The following is a 21,361-nucleotide window of genomic DNA, read 5'->3' as shown; positions in this document are numbered from 1 at the left end:
CACTGGAGCTTCTGTCTCTATCACTCTCTTGGGCTTTGAAGAGAATTTGGGCTTTTTGTTTTTTTCTGCTATCGTTATTTTGGCATTAAAGTTTTTTTCTCTCTTGGTTTCCTTCTTATTCTTTTACAGCCCTATTACTCTCATCAGCATATGGCCTGACCAGTTTGAGTGAGTATAATGTGTATGTCGAGCTCCCCGAGTCCCGCTATTTATTTCATTCAGTGTAATATTCCACACTCAGTAGTTTATTATAATATGCTTTCATGAACATTTAATCCATGCCTTATTTTTTGTGTTCTAGTCCTTTGCAGTCCCCTGAACTTTTTGATGATGACACACATTCCAGGATAGAGCAGTATGCCAGCCGGTAAGCATTTGTCGCAGTAGTATACTTTCAACAGGAAAGTTATAGTTGCTTCACTTGTACTTAAAGGCCGATTGCATAAACTTTGTACTGCATTCCTATCTGTTCCCCTACCTGAATCTCAGGGAGTGCATTTTCTGGAATGGCTTCATACAATAACCTTAAAGATATTTTTTAATACATCATTGGGACAGTCTGTGTTCTGATACCCACATCGATAACCAAATCAGATCCAATGAGATCTTCTGAAGGTGTTAAGATATGTGTTTTACAGTGGATTTTAAGATGTGAATACAAAAAGGTTTAGACATAATGATTACATAAATGTATATAGTTTAAGGATATAACAAAGACAAAAATATACAAAAACATACAAAATAAAATTTACACAGGATATTCAAACACACAAAAATAGACCTAGACCTACAAAATAGAAAAATAATGTATCAACAATATACAAAAAAACACACCTTCTATACTCCGCCTTTATGATTTCATTTTATCTTGGGGAACCTACATTTTGATTTTTAACACCAAAATTTAATTCTAACAAGAGTAGACGTAGCCTCGGAACACTTGAACATTTGTTTTGTCTAAAGAAAGCTTATTTGCCTCTAACCCCTGGCCCATATTCCAAGTTGTACACAACCCTATGGATAATTCCCCATACTCTATAAGTTTAAGAATTGAACCTTACTGCGCAGAATCGTCTCTATATACACCTAGAACATGAAGTGACAACAAACACATACGCCGTCTATGCATACCAAGGTTTATACTAGTTGCAATTAATCATGTTCTATCCTACAGCAAATTATTAATTGTAAATCGTTTAAGAAATTGCTTCTTATATCAAGAGCAAACTGACTCTTACATGCATGCAACATTTTGGGCATATAATTATTGAAGTTTAGATAATTTGTTTGCTCTCTCCGCCATATAATACATTATACCCTTGATGTTCTTAGATACTAGTAAGTTTTGCCTGATTAGTAGAATCTATTAGGGCATTATTATTTTGACGCTGCATTGTATTGTTTTTTTCTGTACTAAAGACTATTGTGATTATTGTACAGCTTATATTTTTTAAATACATTTTAGTTACATAACTTTCATTTTTCATCATTACCATATTTTTATCACTAGTCTCTCTTTCCTTTAAAGGGGTTTTCCAGTTGTAGAAAACCCCTGTCCTCAGGCACAGTTTGTTTTTTTTGTTCTTTTTTAAAACAAGCTGTTCTTTGTTCTCTCTCCTAATCTTCACCGCTGCTCCCGGTGCCTGTGATTGTCGTCAGCGCTAATGTCACGTCATCAGCACTGCAGACAATAAGTGAGCTCAGCGGCTTTGTCCGAGTAGATGGCACAAACCACTCAGAAACATGGAGCTCACTGATTGGCTGCAGCTGAAACCGGAAAACCTCTTTAATTAAAAAAATGAGGGAGCCCCAATCTTATTCTGTAATATTCTGCAGTTATCTCTGGCACATTAGTCATTAGGAGTTTACATTGTGCAGAAATGTTTTAAAAGCTTGAAACCTCACAAGTTAGAAGAAAAAGACTTTGATCTCTACATAGCTGTACATATAAGATTTGCGTCTCTGACGAGATTGTCATCTTCAATTCGGTTAGAGCAGAAGTGTATAGAAGAGGGTACAGAGGCAGATATTCTGCTGTTTTCTACAAAGCTGAAACTCAACACTTATTTACATATTTATTAAAAAGAAAGAAATTTGTTTGCCGATCATCACGACATAGCTGTTCAAGAAGTTTACTTCAAAGCAGAGACACTTAGCTGAAATCCAATTTACATCCAGAGCCTCAGAAATGATTAATGCTGCTGAAAGAAAATTAAAGGTGTAGATTCCTATTGCTTGTAGTTGTACATTGTAGTTAATGGTTTGGGCTCCCCCACTCCCAGCCATCAGCCGGGTTAACTACATATGACTTATTCCTATCAATGACCAACTGTGTAATGCATAGATAGACTGTATAATGCAAAGAGCGATTCTCTGCTCTGGCTGTTACATGGGTTTCTAAGACCCCCTTTACAACATAATAGGGCATATGGAAAAGGTTTTAATTATGAGACATGGGACCTGATTCATCTAGACCGGAGATGTTCATGCCTATCTTGATGAGGGGTTGTGCTGGAGTTAGACACTCCTGATCCATGAAGAAGTGCCTGTGCATGTCTGTAAAGCGCTGCGAAATTAATTCCGCCATATAAGTGAGTAAAATAAATAAGAACTGGTATTTGGCAAATCAGCATGAAGCATGAAACAGATACAAGTCCTTACGTATTTGTGATAGTAACTCTATCACTCACATATTTTTGTTTGTAGAATGCAGTATTGAGCTCTTAGATTGTTTTCTTCACGAGCCGTTCTAACCCTGTTGGCTACTCTAACATAAGAATGAATAGTAACAGATTTAGTAGTAATAACTCCAAAAAAAGTCAATATGAAAGTCATATTGTTTTCTGGAGTAAAAAGTCACAACACTGTTTCAAATTTCTGAAAAAGTTTATCATTTAACAGTAAAAAAAATGCTTTTAAACTTGGGAAGCAAGACTATTATGTGTTATTTATCTGAAGCAACTGTCTTTTTTTAAGGTTGGCACATATGGAAAGGACTAATGGTTCTCTGTTTACTGACAGCAGTTCCGCCACTGGAAGCATGTAAGTAATGCATATTTCATCACACAGCATTTACATGTAAAATAAATGAGTCAAGTTTTAGAGCATTACAAAAGGTTTGGTTCAGTGCACACTGAGTCTGAGCCGTACATATAACATATTAGCTCCCAAGGTCTAGTTGTGATACTTGCCTCAATTAAAATAGATTGTATAAAGAAAACAAGACTGAATCTAGCAAGCAATCAAATCACCCAGGCACTTGGAGAGAAAAAACAACAGTAATTATTAGGACTTGTTTATGCAGATCTGACAGAAATGTCAGATATTTCTGTTTCTCTATATAATGTGTTTTTTTTTTTTTTAGAGAAAGCTAATTATAACAAGATAATTGATGTAATTATGATCATGATCATAATATTCCCTCTAATTGTGAGCAGTAAGTAACAATATGGGGTAAGGTCCACTGTGAGGTCTCCTAATTCTCTCTTCAAAGCTGTAAAAATGAAGGGAACCACAAAGATCACACTCCATTATCAACCTTAAATCAGCATGAATTAAACATATACACAAAAAACATCAGTAATTCTAATGGTGAGTAATATTAGTTCTGCTTGACAGTTTGAGCCCTCGTTTTGTGACTGCTCTTATGCTATTTTCATACTTGTGCTTTTGTGCCAACCTATTTCTCTTTTGCGTCTCTCAATGTTCCATACAGAGAAGCAGGGAAAGAAAGTGATCGAGAAGTGATCAAGTATGAAAATTGCACATGAACAGACAATTAACAACTGATCGAATAGTCACAGTGGAATCCTAACAGTGCATATTACATACTATAGCGATTCCCAATGTTATCTTTTTAAGTTAAATATCTAGTTGCTGTGGGGTCCTACTATGCGACAGTCTGGCTTTATTCAGACTCCATGACACTGATGAAAACAGCCAAGCTATTCCTATCATACCCCAAGGGCTGTACTCTGCTTTCTACAGCAGTTCCACAGGGAATGAATAGAGCTTCAATCGAACATGTACATTGCTGCTTCATTCTTGAGATAAAAGTGTCACGTTCTGGTGATCAATGAGGGTCCCAATGGACGGACTCTCATCAATCTAGAAGTTATCACATATCATGAGGATAGTTGGTAATCTCTTCCTATCCGAATACTCCTTTGATAAAACTTTATATAAAGACTGACTGTTTGAGGCATGCAACATTTTGGCCAAGTACCAATACTCATTTACTCGTTAACTTGTGTACCAAGATTCTTCTTGATAAACTTGAGAGGAGAGTGATGCTTGTGAAGCTCCCATCAGTTATTGATTAAGAAAATGAAGAATTAGGCTAATTTTTATTTTAGCTTCTACTTAGACCATAGGTGAGGCCTAGTGGAAGTAGTGACACTGGAATAATGTGAGCTGTTGGCTGGTGGTCAGTCCTCTACAACGGTCTCCAGGTGCAAATAAAATTTTAGAGAAGGTGCAATACAATGAGTTTCGAAGAAAAATTCCCGTCTTTGTTAGGTAAGTAACACCTGACGAACAAGACGGTGCGTCTTCGAAACGCGTTGTGTTGCATCTTCAATTAAGTCTTATTTGCACTGGGAGATTGGTGTAGTGAATTGAGCACCGGATAGCAACTGCCATTATTCCAGTGCTAGTATATCCACTCGTCTGTTTACTGAGGATCTTGGCAAGGAGAGGTCTGGTAGCCACCTGTTTTCTTCCATGTCTTTTTGGATGTTATGCTCCTAGCGTATCTTCAACGGGTGAGGGTTCTTAACTCTGTTTCCACCCTTTACCAATCTTACAGTGCTGCCATATGAAACGCGTTCTTTCTTTTTTTCTTTTTCATATGTTGATAGGTGAGGCCTAGGCATTACCATATTGTGACTTGTGAGGCCCAGGAGAAAAGGGTTGAGAAACCAAGCCCTACATGGATATGATCACAGCTCATAAAGTGTACCTTTCTTAATAAAGAGAACAGTGCACTAATTAAGTGTAACATAAAATGTAACAATGTAGCTCGTGCTCATACTTATTAGTCCCTATGAATAGAGTTTAGGTGTTTACTTTTACTTTCTTGCTGAGAGCACCTCATTACAATTTTCTGCGGCTGGTATAACTAGTTTTTTTTTCTTTATGTTTTCCATACATATTCATGAATTATAAATTAGTCATCTGGGGATATTATAAACCTCTCTAATCTCTTTTTGCAAATAAGTGGCCAATTGAAGTTTGAAATTGAATTTGGCTCTCCAGGCTAATGAAGGTTAATAATCAGAGTGTTTTGCTGTAATTTAATCTGGAGATATCAAAATCTATAGAATAATGTTAAGTGACAGCATCACAAATAAATTCTTTGCTGCCGCTTCTTGGCGAGACTAGAATCCAAATATCCATTAACTACTAAAAGTTTTTTACATTTGCAATAGTTGATGATTGTATCTGTCTTTTTGTGATGAATTTATCATTAATCTAACAATGAACAGCCTTCAAGTCATTCATTTCTACCAGGAAAAATTTCTTCTCATAGGAATTTCTATTAGTAGTTGTCGTTCTAAATAGCAGGTTAATCTTCTGGTCAAACCTAAACACCTGTTAATTTCTTCCATGGCATTTCTCAGTTATCATATAAGGTTGATGAATCTACTACCATGATCACAATGCTGGTCCTTTTTACTTCTTCTTATTAAAATATGACCAATTTATCAAAGTGTTTATGCCAGTTTTTTGGCATAAAACTCTTTGAAAATTTGCAAAATGTTTACGCAAAACGTTTTTTACGCCAGGCCTGGATAGCTCCGCTAATGTAGGTGGAGCATGGGGAGGACGGGGCCCACCTGACTGGAGTTGCATTTCTGGTGAGGCTCACAGATGTGCCCTCCTCTAAGAAGATGAGCCGAATTTGATGCATCTTACCCTCCCCCACTCCCCTTTATTAACATTCTTAATCAATCCACCCTTATGTCTTTGTATTACCCATTATCATCTAAATCAGTGGCATTATGTGAAATGCATTATTATTTAATAACAGCTCTACTTTGTTCAGGTGCCTGCATTTGCTATTATAGCTGCACAAAATAATGCCACTGTTAAAAATCATAAAAATAGTACCACTGTTGAAAATAATACAATGCCACTGTTCAAAATAATGCAGAAACATTTTTAAATCTAATAAACCCTTATAAGATTGATGAATATATTGTAAAAGTTTGAATAAACTCTTGAAAGGTTAAAGAGGTTTTAGCTTAAAGGCGATGTGTACTATTTTTATGAGGTGTGGGGGGGCTAGATTTTTATAATTAAATGCAGGCATTGTCACCTTAAATCACTTTTGTAATTGCTTTCATAAGGAATGTTAAAGATTATTATTGTTCTACTGTTTATCTTCTGTAGCTTCTATGTATCAAGGTACATAACAAGCTGCTGAGTGCTGTTAACAGCAAAATCCTCTGTCTCTAGCGGCTTCTATATTTTTTCTGAGCAATAACCTAAGCTCAATTATAGTCAAATCATAGTTCAGCTTTGATTCAATCATAAGTGAGTTGAAGTGATTGCCAAGGAGCTGCTGGAGATCAAGCTGCCAGGAGAGTTCTCTGGCAGGGAACAGCATTCTGCAGCTTGTTATGTGCCATGATGCAAATGGCAGAAACTAAGCAGTACAACATTTTATAAAAAAAAACAATTGCAAAAGTGATTTTTAGGTGAAAATGTGGGCATTACATTAAAAAAGGCTCCCCAAAAGGGCACTTTGTATTAAAGCCTAAGCACTATTACAATCTAATTCTTATTTACTTTGTTTTGATTTCTTATAATTTTCTTGATATAAGATATCAATCAGTGAATGACAATGATCTTGTTTACATTTACAACCTGTAGTCCCTTATATACTGTAGCTAGTCGTATTTTCAGGTGGATACTATTCACAGGTATAGGCTAGCTGCATGTGAATGTAACCAAGAGTGTTGTCATTCACTGACTGCAAACTAACATGAAGAAAACAGTAAGCAATTGAAACAAAGTACACTAAATCATTGTGCCATTTTAGCACCTAGCATTCTTTGGGTTTTGAAAAGTAAATCTACCTGTTCGTACAGCGAATAAAAGGTATTCTAGAATACCTGAGTGACAAGCCCCTTAGGGAGCTTTCCCCAAAACAGAGATATCTAAAAAAAACGTCTTGACAGATGAGAAGTGTTGGAGCAATCAACTGTATATGAAGATTTCTGAGTGGGAGTTTTGCCATTGTTTTGTATTCTAGCCCACAGATACTCCATTGCATTTAATAGTTGCTATTTATATGTCGTTCCCTAGATTCATTAGTGCTGCTACAAATTCCTCCCTGTAAATAGCACAGAGAGCCTTGAATAAGTAATGATGTTCCTATCTCAGCGCCTGAATCTATCTCTTGTTGATCCTATAGCACTTTATTGAAGTTTCAGCTACTAATAACCCTACTGTCTTTTGCTCTTTTTTTCTTTGATTGTGCAATTAAAGTACTCTTCATGCACTAATTAAACTAACAGAGCACATGAAACTAGAGAAGTGAGTGTCTATTATCTACGGGCCAGTGTTTTCAATGCTCGCGCAAGATGCTTCGTGCAGGTCCCCTAGTCAGCGAAACATTTAATCAGTATTACATTTGTGAAGGTTTTTAATTTGGTGGCATCTCATTGTGGAAGAATGAATATATGAACGATATAAAAACTGCAGTAGAAATACATGTATTTTCAAAAGCATTTTACGTCTATGGCCTCATTCAGACAGCCGTAATGCAGGCGAATTTCAGCAGTCTTATTGTTGCCGCATATTCCTAACTGATTGCAAGTCTACTGACCTGAGCTAACATGATCACCATCATGCTGTCCCGGTTGGCCGGAACTTGTAGAGATAATACGTATTCTAATATGCTTTTTTCGGGTTATATTTCCTTCCCAAAAAAACCCCCCAAAAGATCCATGAAGCATAAAACACAAAATACTTTATTAAACCATATGTTAAAACATTTAAAAAAGTATATATGGCAAATGCCTCTAGAAGGGGGCACAAAATACGCCTGACAATAAAATCTGAAAAATAAAATTCATAGTATGAAGTTCAGTCCACAAAAGGAATACTGTGATAATAACAGACTCAATATCTTATATTGTTATATGACGTGCCATACTCTGATATATATATATAGATATATATGGACATTTTTGGTAATTAGTATTCTAATATGCACCTGTATTACAGCCTTCCTAATTGAGCCCATAATTTCAGAAACAAAAAGTTTCATCCTTTATTTGGAATTATGAGAGGAGACATGCAAATTGTCTGTCTGAGAGGTACATTTTAGTCCAAAGTGTAAACTGAGCACCTATAGGGGTTCTCCCGGCTTGTTTTACTCGGCGGACCCATACACCACTACAGGCCAGTTCTTAATTTATCATAAACTGCTCAGAAAACCAAACGGGGAATGCTCGGTGCCACAGTCTTGCACAGGGGTGAATGTTTATTGCGCACACATTGCCATCTACACCTAGTGCCATCATAATTCCCTAACTGTATAATAGTAGAATTACTAAATATGCCCAATTTTTATACTAGAAAAATGCTCTTGATTAATAACTAAAATGACTTTTGTTACTTCTTCTTCAGAGGATTAGGATTTCCATCATGTAATTAAAGTTTTTATCCGAAGAAGATACTAAATCTGTAATGATTTTCGGGCAAGTTATGTTATATGTCTGCTATTAGGTTTATCAGCAAGTATTCTTAGCCTATGATTGAATTGTAAAGTGTTAAAGAAGATTTCCTTATTAAATGTCTATATATTGGTAAATTAGAGTTAAAGTCAATCTTTTGCAATAGTGTTTAATTTCCTCAGAGATTTTGCCATTATTTTACTTTTGTTGTGGCAGTCTTTATTTTTACAAAAGTGAAAATGGGGAAGTATGGCAATATTATCTGACACTTATGAAGCAGCTTCTCCATAACTGACAGCAAACTGTCATTCTGTCAGCAAGTTCTGTAAAGTCATCAGTCGCTGAGTAGGTAACTCAAGAAAGACAACATCAAAACTTACGGCATAAAAGTTCTGGAAGAACATCTGTGATTGAATATACTTTTACTAAGGAAGATTTCTGCTCAAACTGAGCTCTGTTAGTACGATCATTCAGTCTTTAAACAGTTTTCATATTGTCTACAGCACATCCCTTCTTTATATTTGTAGATGTGCTCCCATTACAATTATTTTTTAGACCACATAAAAGTTGCAATCAGTTTCTGCCGTGTTTGTCGAGGCCAATAATCTGGAACTGGAATTTTCTTATTAATGCTTGTTTGTTTTATTATTGGGAACAGTTAAACAACAATGTTAATTTCACCGATGGTTGTGCACCCACCAAAATGGCATCTAGTACTTTGATTTAGGTATTCAGGGGTCTCACATAAGGTATCTTTTCTCTGCTGTGAATAAGTCTATTAATGAGGAAATAACTTCCTTATTTACTTAGACAGTGAGTAATCTAATAAATATCCCCTTGGTCAAAGGATAGTAGAAGTCATGTGGTGGATGAAGATGCTTCAACAGACAACTAGAGATTCTCCTAGTAAAATTTATGCCCTTTAAGATAAGCTTTAAATGTATTGTATGGTTGAAGATATCATAGTAAGGTGTTTGTATTACACTTGTAGCGATGATGAACATGCCCTGATCCAGCAGTACTGTCACACATTGGGAGGAGAGTCACCATTAGGTCAGCCACAAAGTCCTGCACAGATACTGAAGTCAGTAGAGAAGGAGGAGCGAGGAGAACTGGAAAGAATCATTGGCGATCTGGAGGAAGAGCAGAGGTATGGTATAGAAATTATTATTCAATATAATACATGTGTTGCAACTTAGGTTACAAAAAGAGGTTCCTTATACATACAGTATATGTGGATATGATTTGCATATATATATATATATATATATATATATATATAATGTATATCTATGTATAAGCCATAACCCTATATTGATACACTTTCTTATACGTAAATTGATAAGGAAGGTCACATATCCTATGGCTAAGAGACTTCTGTAAATATTGACATCCTAATACTACATATACTATATACTAATACATACGTGTCCTTCTTTAACTGGCCTTGGAAGTCAACACACCCTTGTTCTGGGCAATATATTAAAGAAGTATAAAGTGAAAATGTACTTGTTTGATATGTTTCTCTGGATGACTATCTGTTGGCCGCCAGTCACACACAGACTCTTATGTTAACAAATGTATATGTAAATGTATACTTTTTTTTACTAGATTGCGGTGACAGATGTCGTCACCTGTAGGCTCCCATGTTAAGAAAAAACATATACTTTCATGTTTTTTTTTTATTGGATGGAATGAAATTGGATTAAATTGGTATCATCACAAATCGTATAACTTAAATGGGAACTGTTCTCTGATCTTTCAACAAACTTTGCATAAATCAATAGTACATGTGAATATAAGATTTTGTATTGTATCTTATCAGTAGATTCTGCTTCTTTCTCCAATTATGAGCCATTTCTTTACCTGCCTCCTAAACATGTCATCCACTCTAAAAAAAACAAAACAACTAAACTCATCTTACTCAACACAAGATGGACTGCCAGCACAGTGAGGTGTCGGGTTATTATAATCCAAGGAGAGAGAAGGGAGAGGAGGACTAAGGAGCAGAAAGAGAAAACAAGCAGAGGGTGACACAGAAAGATTATGCTGAGCTTTCTAACAAGTCTTTTACCTTACCCTAGAGCTGTATTCACATCTACGCTGCTCAGTAGCGCGGTATAATTTCCTCCATGCGGGAACAGCATCTGTTTTTGTTTAAAACATAGCAGCTAATCTCCTCCCACAAGCTGAGTCATTTGCATATTAAGAAAAAGAGGGGAAAACTAATTAAAATGCATAAAACAAGTCATATAAAGGCCAAAATGGTGTTATTCCTTCTGTGCATGACAGTTTATTCTGAAAAAGTGACTTGACATTATACAGCAGGTACCTTTAATGCCGTTGAAGAAGGATTAAGGGTGGACAAATCTGTAAGAAAGAAATGAATTGTGAAACATTTCAAAAAATAAAATTTTAACAATGACTGGGAATGAAAAAAACAGGGACAGTTGGAGACATTGCACATGAAATTATAGGCCATTGCATATTATTTGTAGTTGAAAACTTTTCAATGGTGGTTGTGCTTTTACCTGATGGATATAGGAGGAAATGTTTGTCAGCAGTCAGTGGAGTGTCAGAGTAGCTCTGAATATTACATCTTAGTTGCCCGAGCTGTTCATTTCTTCCTTTCTCAATCACTTGCTGCACTTTCTCCTTTCTCCCTTCCCAGCTGTTACATATTTTCTATTTTTTCACTTGCAAGCCAAATTTAACTCATTATATGGTCCGATATGAGCTGCATATTTTGGATTAAAAAATATTCTAGTTTCTGAAATAAACTTATTGATTGTGTGAGGAAAAGTTATTCAACTTTTCATTATACTTTCTGTATAAATGTTTCATGGTTTTCAAGATCTCCGATTGCTATTGTTCATTAAGAACCTTCATTACTTCCTTTGGATACAAATTTGTTCTGGTCATGTGATGATCACAAAGGTTTAGATTCTGGACTGATTACACTACAGATACATTACTGCTAGCAGAGGTGCGTGATGTAAGGAGTCATATACCTGTGCGTTCATCACATGACCTGGACAGATGTTAAAGGGGTTGTCCACTACTAGGACAACCCCTTTGTGATCTGAATATTTGACCCTGTGAAAATAAAAACAGATAAACCCATCTCTGGTGCTGGCGTCACTGTCCCTGCCTTCGTACATATTAGCAATCAAGAGGAAGTGAGTGACCAGCGTCCGCTCTCACCCCCTCTTGATTATGAATATGTCTGAAGGCAGGGACACTGAAACCAGCACTGATTGTATGCAGGGCTCACATGTCCTAACAACCGCATGTAAGCCCCGGGAACACAAGTGCCGACAATACAACAACGGCGCTTGCACGGGAGGTGAGTATACCTGTTTTTATTTTCACGGAGCCAACATTCAGATCACGAAAGGGTGTCTTATTATTGGACAGCTCCTTTCATTTCCTGTACTAAAACCAGATTCCTATGAAACAACAACAAGCAGCGGGAATTGATGCAGAAAGCGTATTAGAAAGTATAACGTCTAATTATACAAAGAACAGCTTCTGCTAAAACGAAAATGCTGTCAGTAGGATCAACACTCTTAGCTGTCTATATGGGCATGTAGGTCATAGAAAGCTGAATAAAATGATACCTTGATAGCTGAAATCCGATGTCTTATTCCAGAGAAATCCGCATATTTCTTAATATGTAATTGATCTGTTAAGATCTATGGCCAGGACATAGATCTCCCCAAGAATCTGCCTCCAGAGCTTATTTTAAATGAAAGGGGGCATTACCAGTATGAGACATGAAATGACTGACAGTCTGATCTCCTGAATCATACTGCAGAGCTGTGTGTGATTACAAATAACACAGTACAGCAGAACTGAACTTTGTTTCATTATAAACACATTTGCAGCAGCACCTCTCCTCTTCTGTCAGTTCAGCTGCAGCGCTTTGCCTGACTACAGCTAATTTTTCTTTCTCTTTCATCTCATATAGCCTATGTACAGGTAGAGGCAGTGTAGCAGAGTTGACAGCGCTATGAGAGTAAAACTACAACTGCAGATGTGTTTGTAATGAGACAAAGTTCTGCTGTACTGCACCTCCCCTCACACTAGGTGACTGTGAGATGGAAGCTAAAGAAGTGTTAGTTTTAGTCAGGCACAGGTCTACAGCTGAAGTAACTGCACTATAAGTGGACAACTGCAGCTGTAGATGTGTTTGTAATGAAACAAAAATCAGTTCTGCTGAGTATGATTATAACTGTAAGTCATTACATGTCTCACACTGGTAATGCCACCTTTCATTTAAAATAAGCTCTAGAGGCAGATTCTCATGCAGGTCAGTGTCCATCCCATAGATCTTAGCAGCTCATTTACATATCAATAAAAACTTGGATTTCTCTGGAATAACATATTGGATCGCAGATATCAAGATATCATTTTATTCAGCTTCTTATGACCTACATGTCCATATAGATGGCTTCGGAGGGTCGATGCTACCAACAAATTTACTTTAAAGACTGCTTTCTGGCAATGAAATATGTTCATTATTGAAGTTTTTAACAAGTAGGGTTTTTATTTTTTTTGCTCAATTTATTTTGAGAATCTATTAATCAGACATGTTATAAAAGTGAAATTGACAATAGATCCAAAGTGGACCATTTTGATAAGAAATAGGTCATGTCTCAGTGCTATGCTCAGTTTATGCCCATAAAGTTAAGAATTACTATGCAGGATATATTATATGCATTATATATACATTTAAACAGGAATTTAAAGATCGAATACGAACAGCTAAAAGCACAGCAGCTGAAACGAGGAATGAGCCCGCCTTCTTCACCCCCTGACTCGTTGGCATCCCTACAACACACATCCGAGGATGCAGAACTCATTGCTGAAGCAAAACTACTACGACAGCACAAAGGACGACTTGAAGCCAGAATGCAGATTTTAGAAGACCATAACAAGCAGTTGGAGTCCCAGCTTCACCGGTTGCGCCAATTACTGGAGCAGGTATCTCACAAAGTTTTGATTGAAACCGAATATTACATGTGGTGTCTATTAGAAGAAACTTCAGTGAAATACAATAGATTTGCCTATATAGTTTTATGCTTCCTACAAAAGTTTATCTCTTCTATAGTATTATAATGGTTTTCACCCTATTTTTAGATTTTTCCCTGTTGCTATAGAAACTATTACATTTTTTTTTCTATTTTATATATTGAACATCATTACCAAGCACAAGTCATACAGTTGTATAGTAAAGATTTTTTTTTTCTAAATGGTTTCCTGTTGCCAGTCTTGATATATGTATTAGAATTATTAATGTAATAGCATTTTATAAACATTTTTTTTTGTGATAAATAGCTATTTTATACCAAGTGGTCGACATTTCTTGAAAATGTTTTTCAGGTTACTGTTAATACAAATATTCTTTTCCTCCAGCAATCTATGAGGAAAATGAAAGCAAATTGGTCACTATGGGCTTCGCCAATGTTTCTTCTGAGTTTTCTGTACAACTGTTTTCATTAAAGCCTCCCAGTGGTTTTCTAGAATAACTTCACATGATGGGGTTTTCCAGCAGATTGCGACATGTATTCACCATAGCAAGTAGAATATTTTGCAGAAGCTGTTGTATGAGCCATTCAGAGTTGGACATTGCAAGCTACCGAAAACTCTGATCATTAGTGACGGCATTTAGGTGCATTATCAAGTATCTCAGCTGCTTTTTTGAGCCTAGGTCACCCACATGGATGCTATACTTTTAGATGCAGAGCCGGACTTACTCACCAGAGTACCAGTTTCCATATCTTGACACAATATGAGATATTAATTCCTCAAAGCCCAAACGATCGAGCAGAAGATAATTCCCTGTTGGGCCAATCACTTACCATTTGGATCTAATTCTTATGAGAAGATTCACATGGGATTTTTAGACTTTACTGGACATGTCTTGTGTGTAAAATGCTAACAATTATATTAAAATTATATATAGATGTACACAGGTAGCAAGTGGACCATCAAGATTGTTCCTCTGGTTGGCCTAAAAAACCCTAGTCTGACACTGTTCACATATACGTATATAAATGATTTTCTTTAATAGGAACCTGTCAGCTGATTTATATTACTCGAATCATGGGCAGCCTAAATCAGAGACTAGTCCTGTTATTGTGGCTAGTATGTTTCACTCGGAAATGTTGCGGCGTTTCAGAGAACACATCGTATGAAATGGCTTTTCCCCACTTATACGAAGAGACCTGGTAGTCCAGGAAAGTGGGGCAAGTAGACGTAGCCTGGGACCCGCCTCTTGGACTAGTCATCCTAATTGCATCATCCCAATCTGCCGTTTTAATTCATGTTTTCTCTAAACGTTGCAACATTTCGGTGTAAAACATACCTGGCTGCAATAACAGAGCCGGTCTCTAATTCATTATGTCTGTGTTTTGGGCAATATAAATTCGCTCACTGGTTCCCTTTAATTCTGAGTTCTTTAAAGTGTTTTCAGAAATAAGATTTGAAGACAAACAGAAGCTGATGGAAATGGTTGGTATAGCCAGCAGCAACCAATCTGATTTTCTTTTTAATAATGCAAAGCACCATGGGAGTACTACCATAGGCTTCATATATTTTAATAAATCTCCCCATGGTATGTTTTCGTTTTCCATTTGCCAGGTCATGTTGATGGTGACAGCTATACATTAATTTGTATTTATACTATATAGTTAATGATTCATTAATTGTCTTACAAATCACAAGGTCATAGTCCCAGGGGAACTTAAGTAAGTTGCTTGTTAGTTTCTATCTTTTCATAGTTTCTGTAACCCAATAATGACTTACACATTCATATAGTTTATCTTCACTGCTGTATTATTGCCCTGAGCTATGGGAGACCAAAACATTCCACATGATGAACTGTTTGCTAGAATATGTATTGTTTAGTCCATTTCACCGTTAATGGTTTTCATTCAAGCAGAGATGTGTTGTAATATCACATTTTACTAAAAATATTCTTTCTGGGTTCCATGTTTGGCTCCATATATAGAGAGGACTTTCTATGGTCAGATAGAATTGTGTATCATGTGAGACAGAATGTTCTGACCCCTAAAACATTATTTTACCTGTTTAGATTAAATACAATTAAAGGGAATCTCTCACCAGTTTTTTGCTACCCTATCTGAGAGCAGCATGATGTAAGCCCAGAGACCCTGATTCCAGCTACATGTAACTTACTGAGCTGCTTAGTGTAATTTTTATAAAACCCCTGTTTTCTCTGCCGCAGATTTAGCAGTTCTCTGAATTCTCAGCTCTGTATAACCCCGCACACACCATAGATTGGCCGCTTGCTGTGTATAATGTGGATAGGCAGAAAGCTGCCAATCAGTAATGAGGGCTTGTTTGGACTATATGTCAGCAGGTTTACTAGTTCTCTAGTGATAATCTCCTGCTGATAAAACAGTGATTTTATGAAAACTACAGCAAGCTTCCAGTAAGTGACACATCACTGGAATCAGGTCTATTGCCTCTACATTATGCTCCTCTCAGATTAGGGTACAAAAATCCATTATTAACCGCTTCACGACCCAATCCCATATTAAAATATATTATTATATTGTATAGTATAAAATATATAACATAAAATTGTAGCCACTAATTAATCGTAGACCATCATGCATGTTGGATATTAATATTAACCCCTATAATACTACCAGAGGCTTTAGCTGTAAGTGATTTAGTCACTAGGCAGTATGGGAAAGTAAAGGAATAGTATCTAAAAAAATTAATATAATCAAGATTAGAAGAGGAAGCAGGGAAGTTTTGCCATCTTTGTCGAGGGCACTTATGTCTTTACAATGGCAGGTTTGCCTCTATTGCTCTATTGTAGACTATTGTCCGAGTTGTAGTATGGTATTGCTCGTATATAAATGTTTATGTATATGCAGTTGTGTTTCTTTTTTAGTTTGTTTTGTTACATTTGTCTAAATTTTGAATATATTGTTCCATTCTAAAGTTGATTGCTTTAAGTTTGGGTTTTGTCTTCTTTCAGCCGGAGTCAGAATCCAGGGTTAATGGAGTCTCTTTGTTGGTGTCGCAGCAGCCGCCAGCTCCAAGATATTCGGCTGACCATCATTACAGCTTACAGTTTCAGCAGACAGGTGGGAAGCAGGTTTACTAGAGTGATTTATTTCCCACACATAAACAGCAGCTGTTGTCACAGGGACCAAACGTTTACAGGTTTTCTAATTGAGTTGGACTGTCTGGAGATTAAAGCCAGTCTTTTTCAGCGTCCTCTTAAAGCACCTTTAAATTAAAATGGATTTAGCTCAGTGTAGAGAATGTTATAATTGCTATTTACATTGTGGCTGCTATTGAGCCACGAAATTTCCAATCATATTACAAGGGCTGCACCAGTGGCATAACTAGAGTCCTATGGGCACCGGGACAAAATATGGGCCTGGGCCCAACAGCATGTTGAACAGATATATGGGTCTCTGTGGCGTTCTAGATCCTTTAAAGACAAATGAGTTTACTTACCAACATTAAAAAAACAGACTACAAATAAAATACATAAATCTCATAGAAAACATGGCAATTAGATCAAAATACTCCAAAATGGTTACCAATAACCATTTACCAATAAATAAATATCACCATATACCAAAACTATAGCACCAATAATAAACCACATGAATGGGATAAGTACCGCCACACAATGTCCATATATTATCATTACATAGTGTTACTGAACAAAATCCACTGTTACTAAGACCAATATAACAATATCACATACAAAGGATAAATACCGCAACACCATGACCGGAGCACATATTACCCCCACAAAGTGATTGAATAATAAATCCATACTGATCATTGTAAAAAGACAAAGTACTAACAGTTACATTGCCAAAAGCGACACTACACGCAGGAGCTCTCTAGATTGTATAATGTATATAGTGAATCCAGTAACACTTCCATATGAAGTACTTCATTTTCACTTTCTTCTTCATCAGCGCAGACCGCTGTGAGTTCTTCCAGCCAGGACTTGTCTGTGATGAAAGTAACACACAGTCATTTATGACTGATCACTTCTTCATCTTCCTCCACATTTTTCCCAACATTTCTACAATGCTCCATGAAGAAAAGTGCAATAGTACCTCCCTGGTGCCCTGCACAGTAACAGTACCTCCCTTTTGTTCCCCCTTTAGTAACAGTATCCTCCAAAATAAAATAGTTTACAGTCGTGATGTCTCCCGTTATACCCCCTTTGTGGCTCACGTACAGTATTAATGTATTCTGTATACATTTGTACTACCTCTGAGTTCTGTGAGCTGAACTTTGGAGAGAGATATTATGCCCAACTATCATCAACATACCAACTTACAGAGCAAAACCTGGACTGGATCCAATTATATCCACTTCCCAGCCTTGAGCTGGACCAGCTATGTACAGGGTCTGTGCATGTAGACTAGATTATTCTCTTTGTGCACGGTAAACTAAGTGTTGGCTTACGCTGTCTAGGAGGTTATGTAAGGAGGATTTCCTCTGATGCCTCCAGTGTATGTCACTGTGTAGGTGTTTAGTGGGATCTGTTGCCCTAAAGGCTCCCATGAAAATATAAGTTTTTTTTACCCAATTGGTAGGATTATCTAGCTAAAATACAATTATTACACTATTCTATCCACATGTAAACTATATTGCTCTCTTTATGCACAGCAAGCTTAGAGGATGATTCACCAAAGTGTTTTCACCAGAAAACACTTTGAAAATCAACAAAAATGTTGCGACATTTCGAGCTTTCACCCTAGTTTGAAGCAGCTTTGCCAAAATAGGTAGAGCCAGTGTCAGACTGTGGTGCCAAGGGTCCACCTGTCACCAACTCCAGGGCTCTAATTTTCAGTTACATGCAAATGTGACGTTATCCTCAATCACAAATGTATATAACAATGAGCTGGGTAGATTGGTAAATGAATAAGATGCCACTTTTGTCTGTACATAGTGATTCAGGTTTATTGTGCCAAGTGCTGCTCATATAAGAGGCTGATGGCCCACTACTGTACAGGGGCCCACCAGAGGATTCTCCTGTTCTCCTGTGGGCCAGTCCAAGCCTGGGTGGAGCTTGAGATGAGCCAGGGCTGGATGGTATGCCCGCCCCCACACCAAATTCAGCAAAAGTGTTGGTGTTTTTTATGTCAGAAATGCTACTCCACTGAGAAAATGTGCTGAATTCAGTATGGTGCATCGCACTCTAGCGAGCCCTTCATTAGGCCTGCCATGCGCAATGCTAGCCTTAATGAATTCGGCACATCGTACTCTAGCGAGGTGTTTGCTATGAGTGGCCTACAGTACATTAGTCTTAATGAATCTGTTCCTAAATATTAACTTATACTATTTGTGCAGTATTCATGGGAGACATACTTAAAAAGAATTTCTTGGCATATACTTCTGATTAATGCCTCCAATACTTGCCACTATATGGGCGCATAGTGGGATCTGTCACCCATAGGCTCCTATGTAAAATTGCTATTCTTGTGTGGGATGCATCTGCATACAATACATAGATGACTGCTATTCAGTCTAACAAAATACGATCTTTTCTGCCTCAGTAGAGGCCAAAATAACACTTTTTGGGCAATGTTAGGTAAATGGGGGCCCATGGATACATTTATTGTACATGTTGGGGAGTGCGTGAACACATCCTAATATCTTGGAAAAGAATGTTAGAAAATAGTGTAACTTTCTATTTATAAAGTAATTATGCTTTATGAAAAAAAAAAATAAAGGAAAAATTTTACTTTTATAAGATACTGCTTGTAACTTGCATTTTACTCTTATGTTAGATAGATCTGCAAGTGTAACCACTAAGCAAAAATCAATGATAATTTATGCCCAACACCTCCTTATAAAACATGCAGTGACTTTGACGTTAGCATTGGTGAATTAGTTGGTTAACCACTGAAGGTGTCAATAAAACTCCACTTCTTACCGTATAGTCTCATTGATCACAAATTCTGCAATGAGTCACTGGCAAATGGAAACTCATCCATACTGTTCTGAAAAATGTCATTTTAACCCCTTCCTGACATATGACGTGCCAGTTACATCATTTATCTGGTCCCTGAGTTTGATGCTGGCTTGCAAGCTGATCCTGGGTTTTTCCCAGCAGATGATGGCTGAAATATTCAGCTATCATCTACCTCTAACAGCCGCGGGTTGAGCGGAGCTCTGCCCACGGCTGTTAACATGTTAATGCTGCTGTTAATCTCAGACAGTCCCATTTAATACATGCCAGCAGGGTGTGCTTCATCTCACGTGCCCATCGCTGCGCCCGTGACGTGACTGCGGGGCGCCGATGGGTTGCCATGACAGCCATGGGTTGCCATGGGGTCTGCTGAATACTTTAGCATTTGTCATGATGATTCTCCTGTGAAAGCCAGCGTTTAGCTGGTGTCCGTAGGAAACCGTGATTTTCACTGATGCACTGCTATGTATAGTACAGATGATTGCAGGTTCAAGTTGTTAGGAGGGTGGTTGCAAACAACTTTATTATAATGGAACGCAACCGACCCCGGGGTCCGCGATGCAGCCTGGTGGACTGCTGCCGAACACTTTCCGGGTGAAAAGGAAAGCAACCAACTTAAATGATAAACCTTTCCGTGTTACTGCACACTGGAACAGGTATAGCAATTCGCACTATCTCCGTTAACAGCACGAGAGATATGCGGTGAAAAAGTATCTGTAGTCCTGTTACAGCACAGGGACTACACTGGCAGCGCTAGGATGCGTGTGTGACTACGCCGACGGGTACACGTGCCTCCAGCCGGCGTGCTACCGGACTGAAGGGTACTACTCCACGTGGCTGACAGGCGATAACCGTGGATAGGACGTCTGCAGGCTGCTCGGGGTGTTAGGCGACCCCTTTGGCAGAGCCAGACTGCTAGACGAAGCTACCTGCCTATTTCCACTAGCCTGCCTATTTCCACTACACCTGCCTATGGAAACTACGTGGAACACAGTCGTCCACACAACAGCATCACTGCTCAATGATCAGAGCGCGCCGCCATGTTTATGGGCGGGCCTTTTAAAGACTAAGCCCTGCCCCCGTCGCACCATTGGTGACGCCACCCATGGACCAATCAGGCGGTGCCAGGTCACCTGGTCACCAATCACGGTCCGCCAGGTCACGGGCATGCTCAGTGCGGCGAATCCTGGACTTAGACTCCAAGAGCCCTGTCTCCCTCCGCAACCTATGCTTAACATTGCTAGGCACAAATACCTGAGAGACAATCTGTACATCTTGTGGACCAGCTAGACATTGGGGCTGATGATGATGCTGAGAAGCATCAGCCCTGGCTGGACCAGAATGGGAGACCACAGAAGGTTCTGGACCCATTTTGAATCCAGCAACAGCCCAACGCCTAACATTATCCCTCTTCTAACATCCCCCTCCACTTGACGCTCATTTTCCTCAACGAGCAGGGGAGCATGAATGTGGTCCACCGGTTCACAGGGAAGATCCTCATATCCATGACCCCTCCGGTGTACAGGGTACCCTTTTTTCCCACGAACCATTTTAGACCCCATAATAGCCTGCAGCTCGAGAACATCACCCCTGGTGTCTGTAGCAGGTTGGGGCTCAGCGAGCCCTGACAGGCGAACGGGTCTAAGGAGCGACACATGGAAAATTTCGTGACTCTCCAGGTGTC

General features: G+C 38.1%; 1 protein-coding gene across 6 annotated transcripts in view; it reads left to right on the top strand.

The window, feature by feature from the left end:
- UTRN (utrophin) overlaps window positions 1-21,361 on the top strand; it is a 768,906-nt gene that overhangs the window by 712,532 nt on the left and 35,013 nt on the right. For 5 of the 6 annotated variants that reach the window (XM_073672652.1, XM_073672650.1, XM_073672653.1 and 2 more), the window contains 6 exons: window positions 130-168; window positions 302-367; window positions 2,977-3,042; window positions 9,679-9,837; window positions 13,430-13,673; window positions 16,705-16,813. In XM_073672652.1, coding sequence (XP_073528753.1) covers window positions 130-168; window positions 302-367; window positions 2,977-3,042; window positions 9,679-9,837; window positions 13,430-13,673; window positions 16,705-16,813 — 683 coding nt within the window. The remainder of the gene's footprint in view (window positions 1-129; window positions 169-301; window positions 368-2,976; window positions 3,043-9,678; window positions 9,838-13,429; window positions 13,674-16,704; window positions 16,814-21,361) is intronic. The other variant, XM_073672651.1, reaches the window with a different exon arrangement.

This window comes from Phyllobates terribilis, unplaced genomic scaffold, assembly GCF_046119375.1.
Source record: "Phyllobates terribilis strain yellow unplaced genomic scaffold, ASM4611937v1 Scaffold_3__8_contigs__length_932513732, whole genome shotgun sequence".
Taxonomy (NCBI): Eukaryota; Metazoa; Chordata; class Amphibia; order Anura; family Dendrobatidae; genus Phyllobates; species Phyllobates terribilis.
Note: the sequence above shows the minus strand (reverse complement) of the source record. Positions and strands in the feature narration are given on the sequence as shown.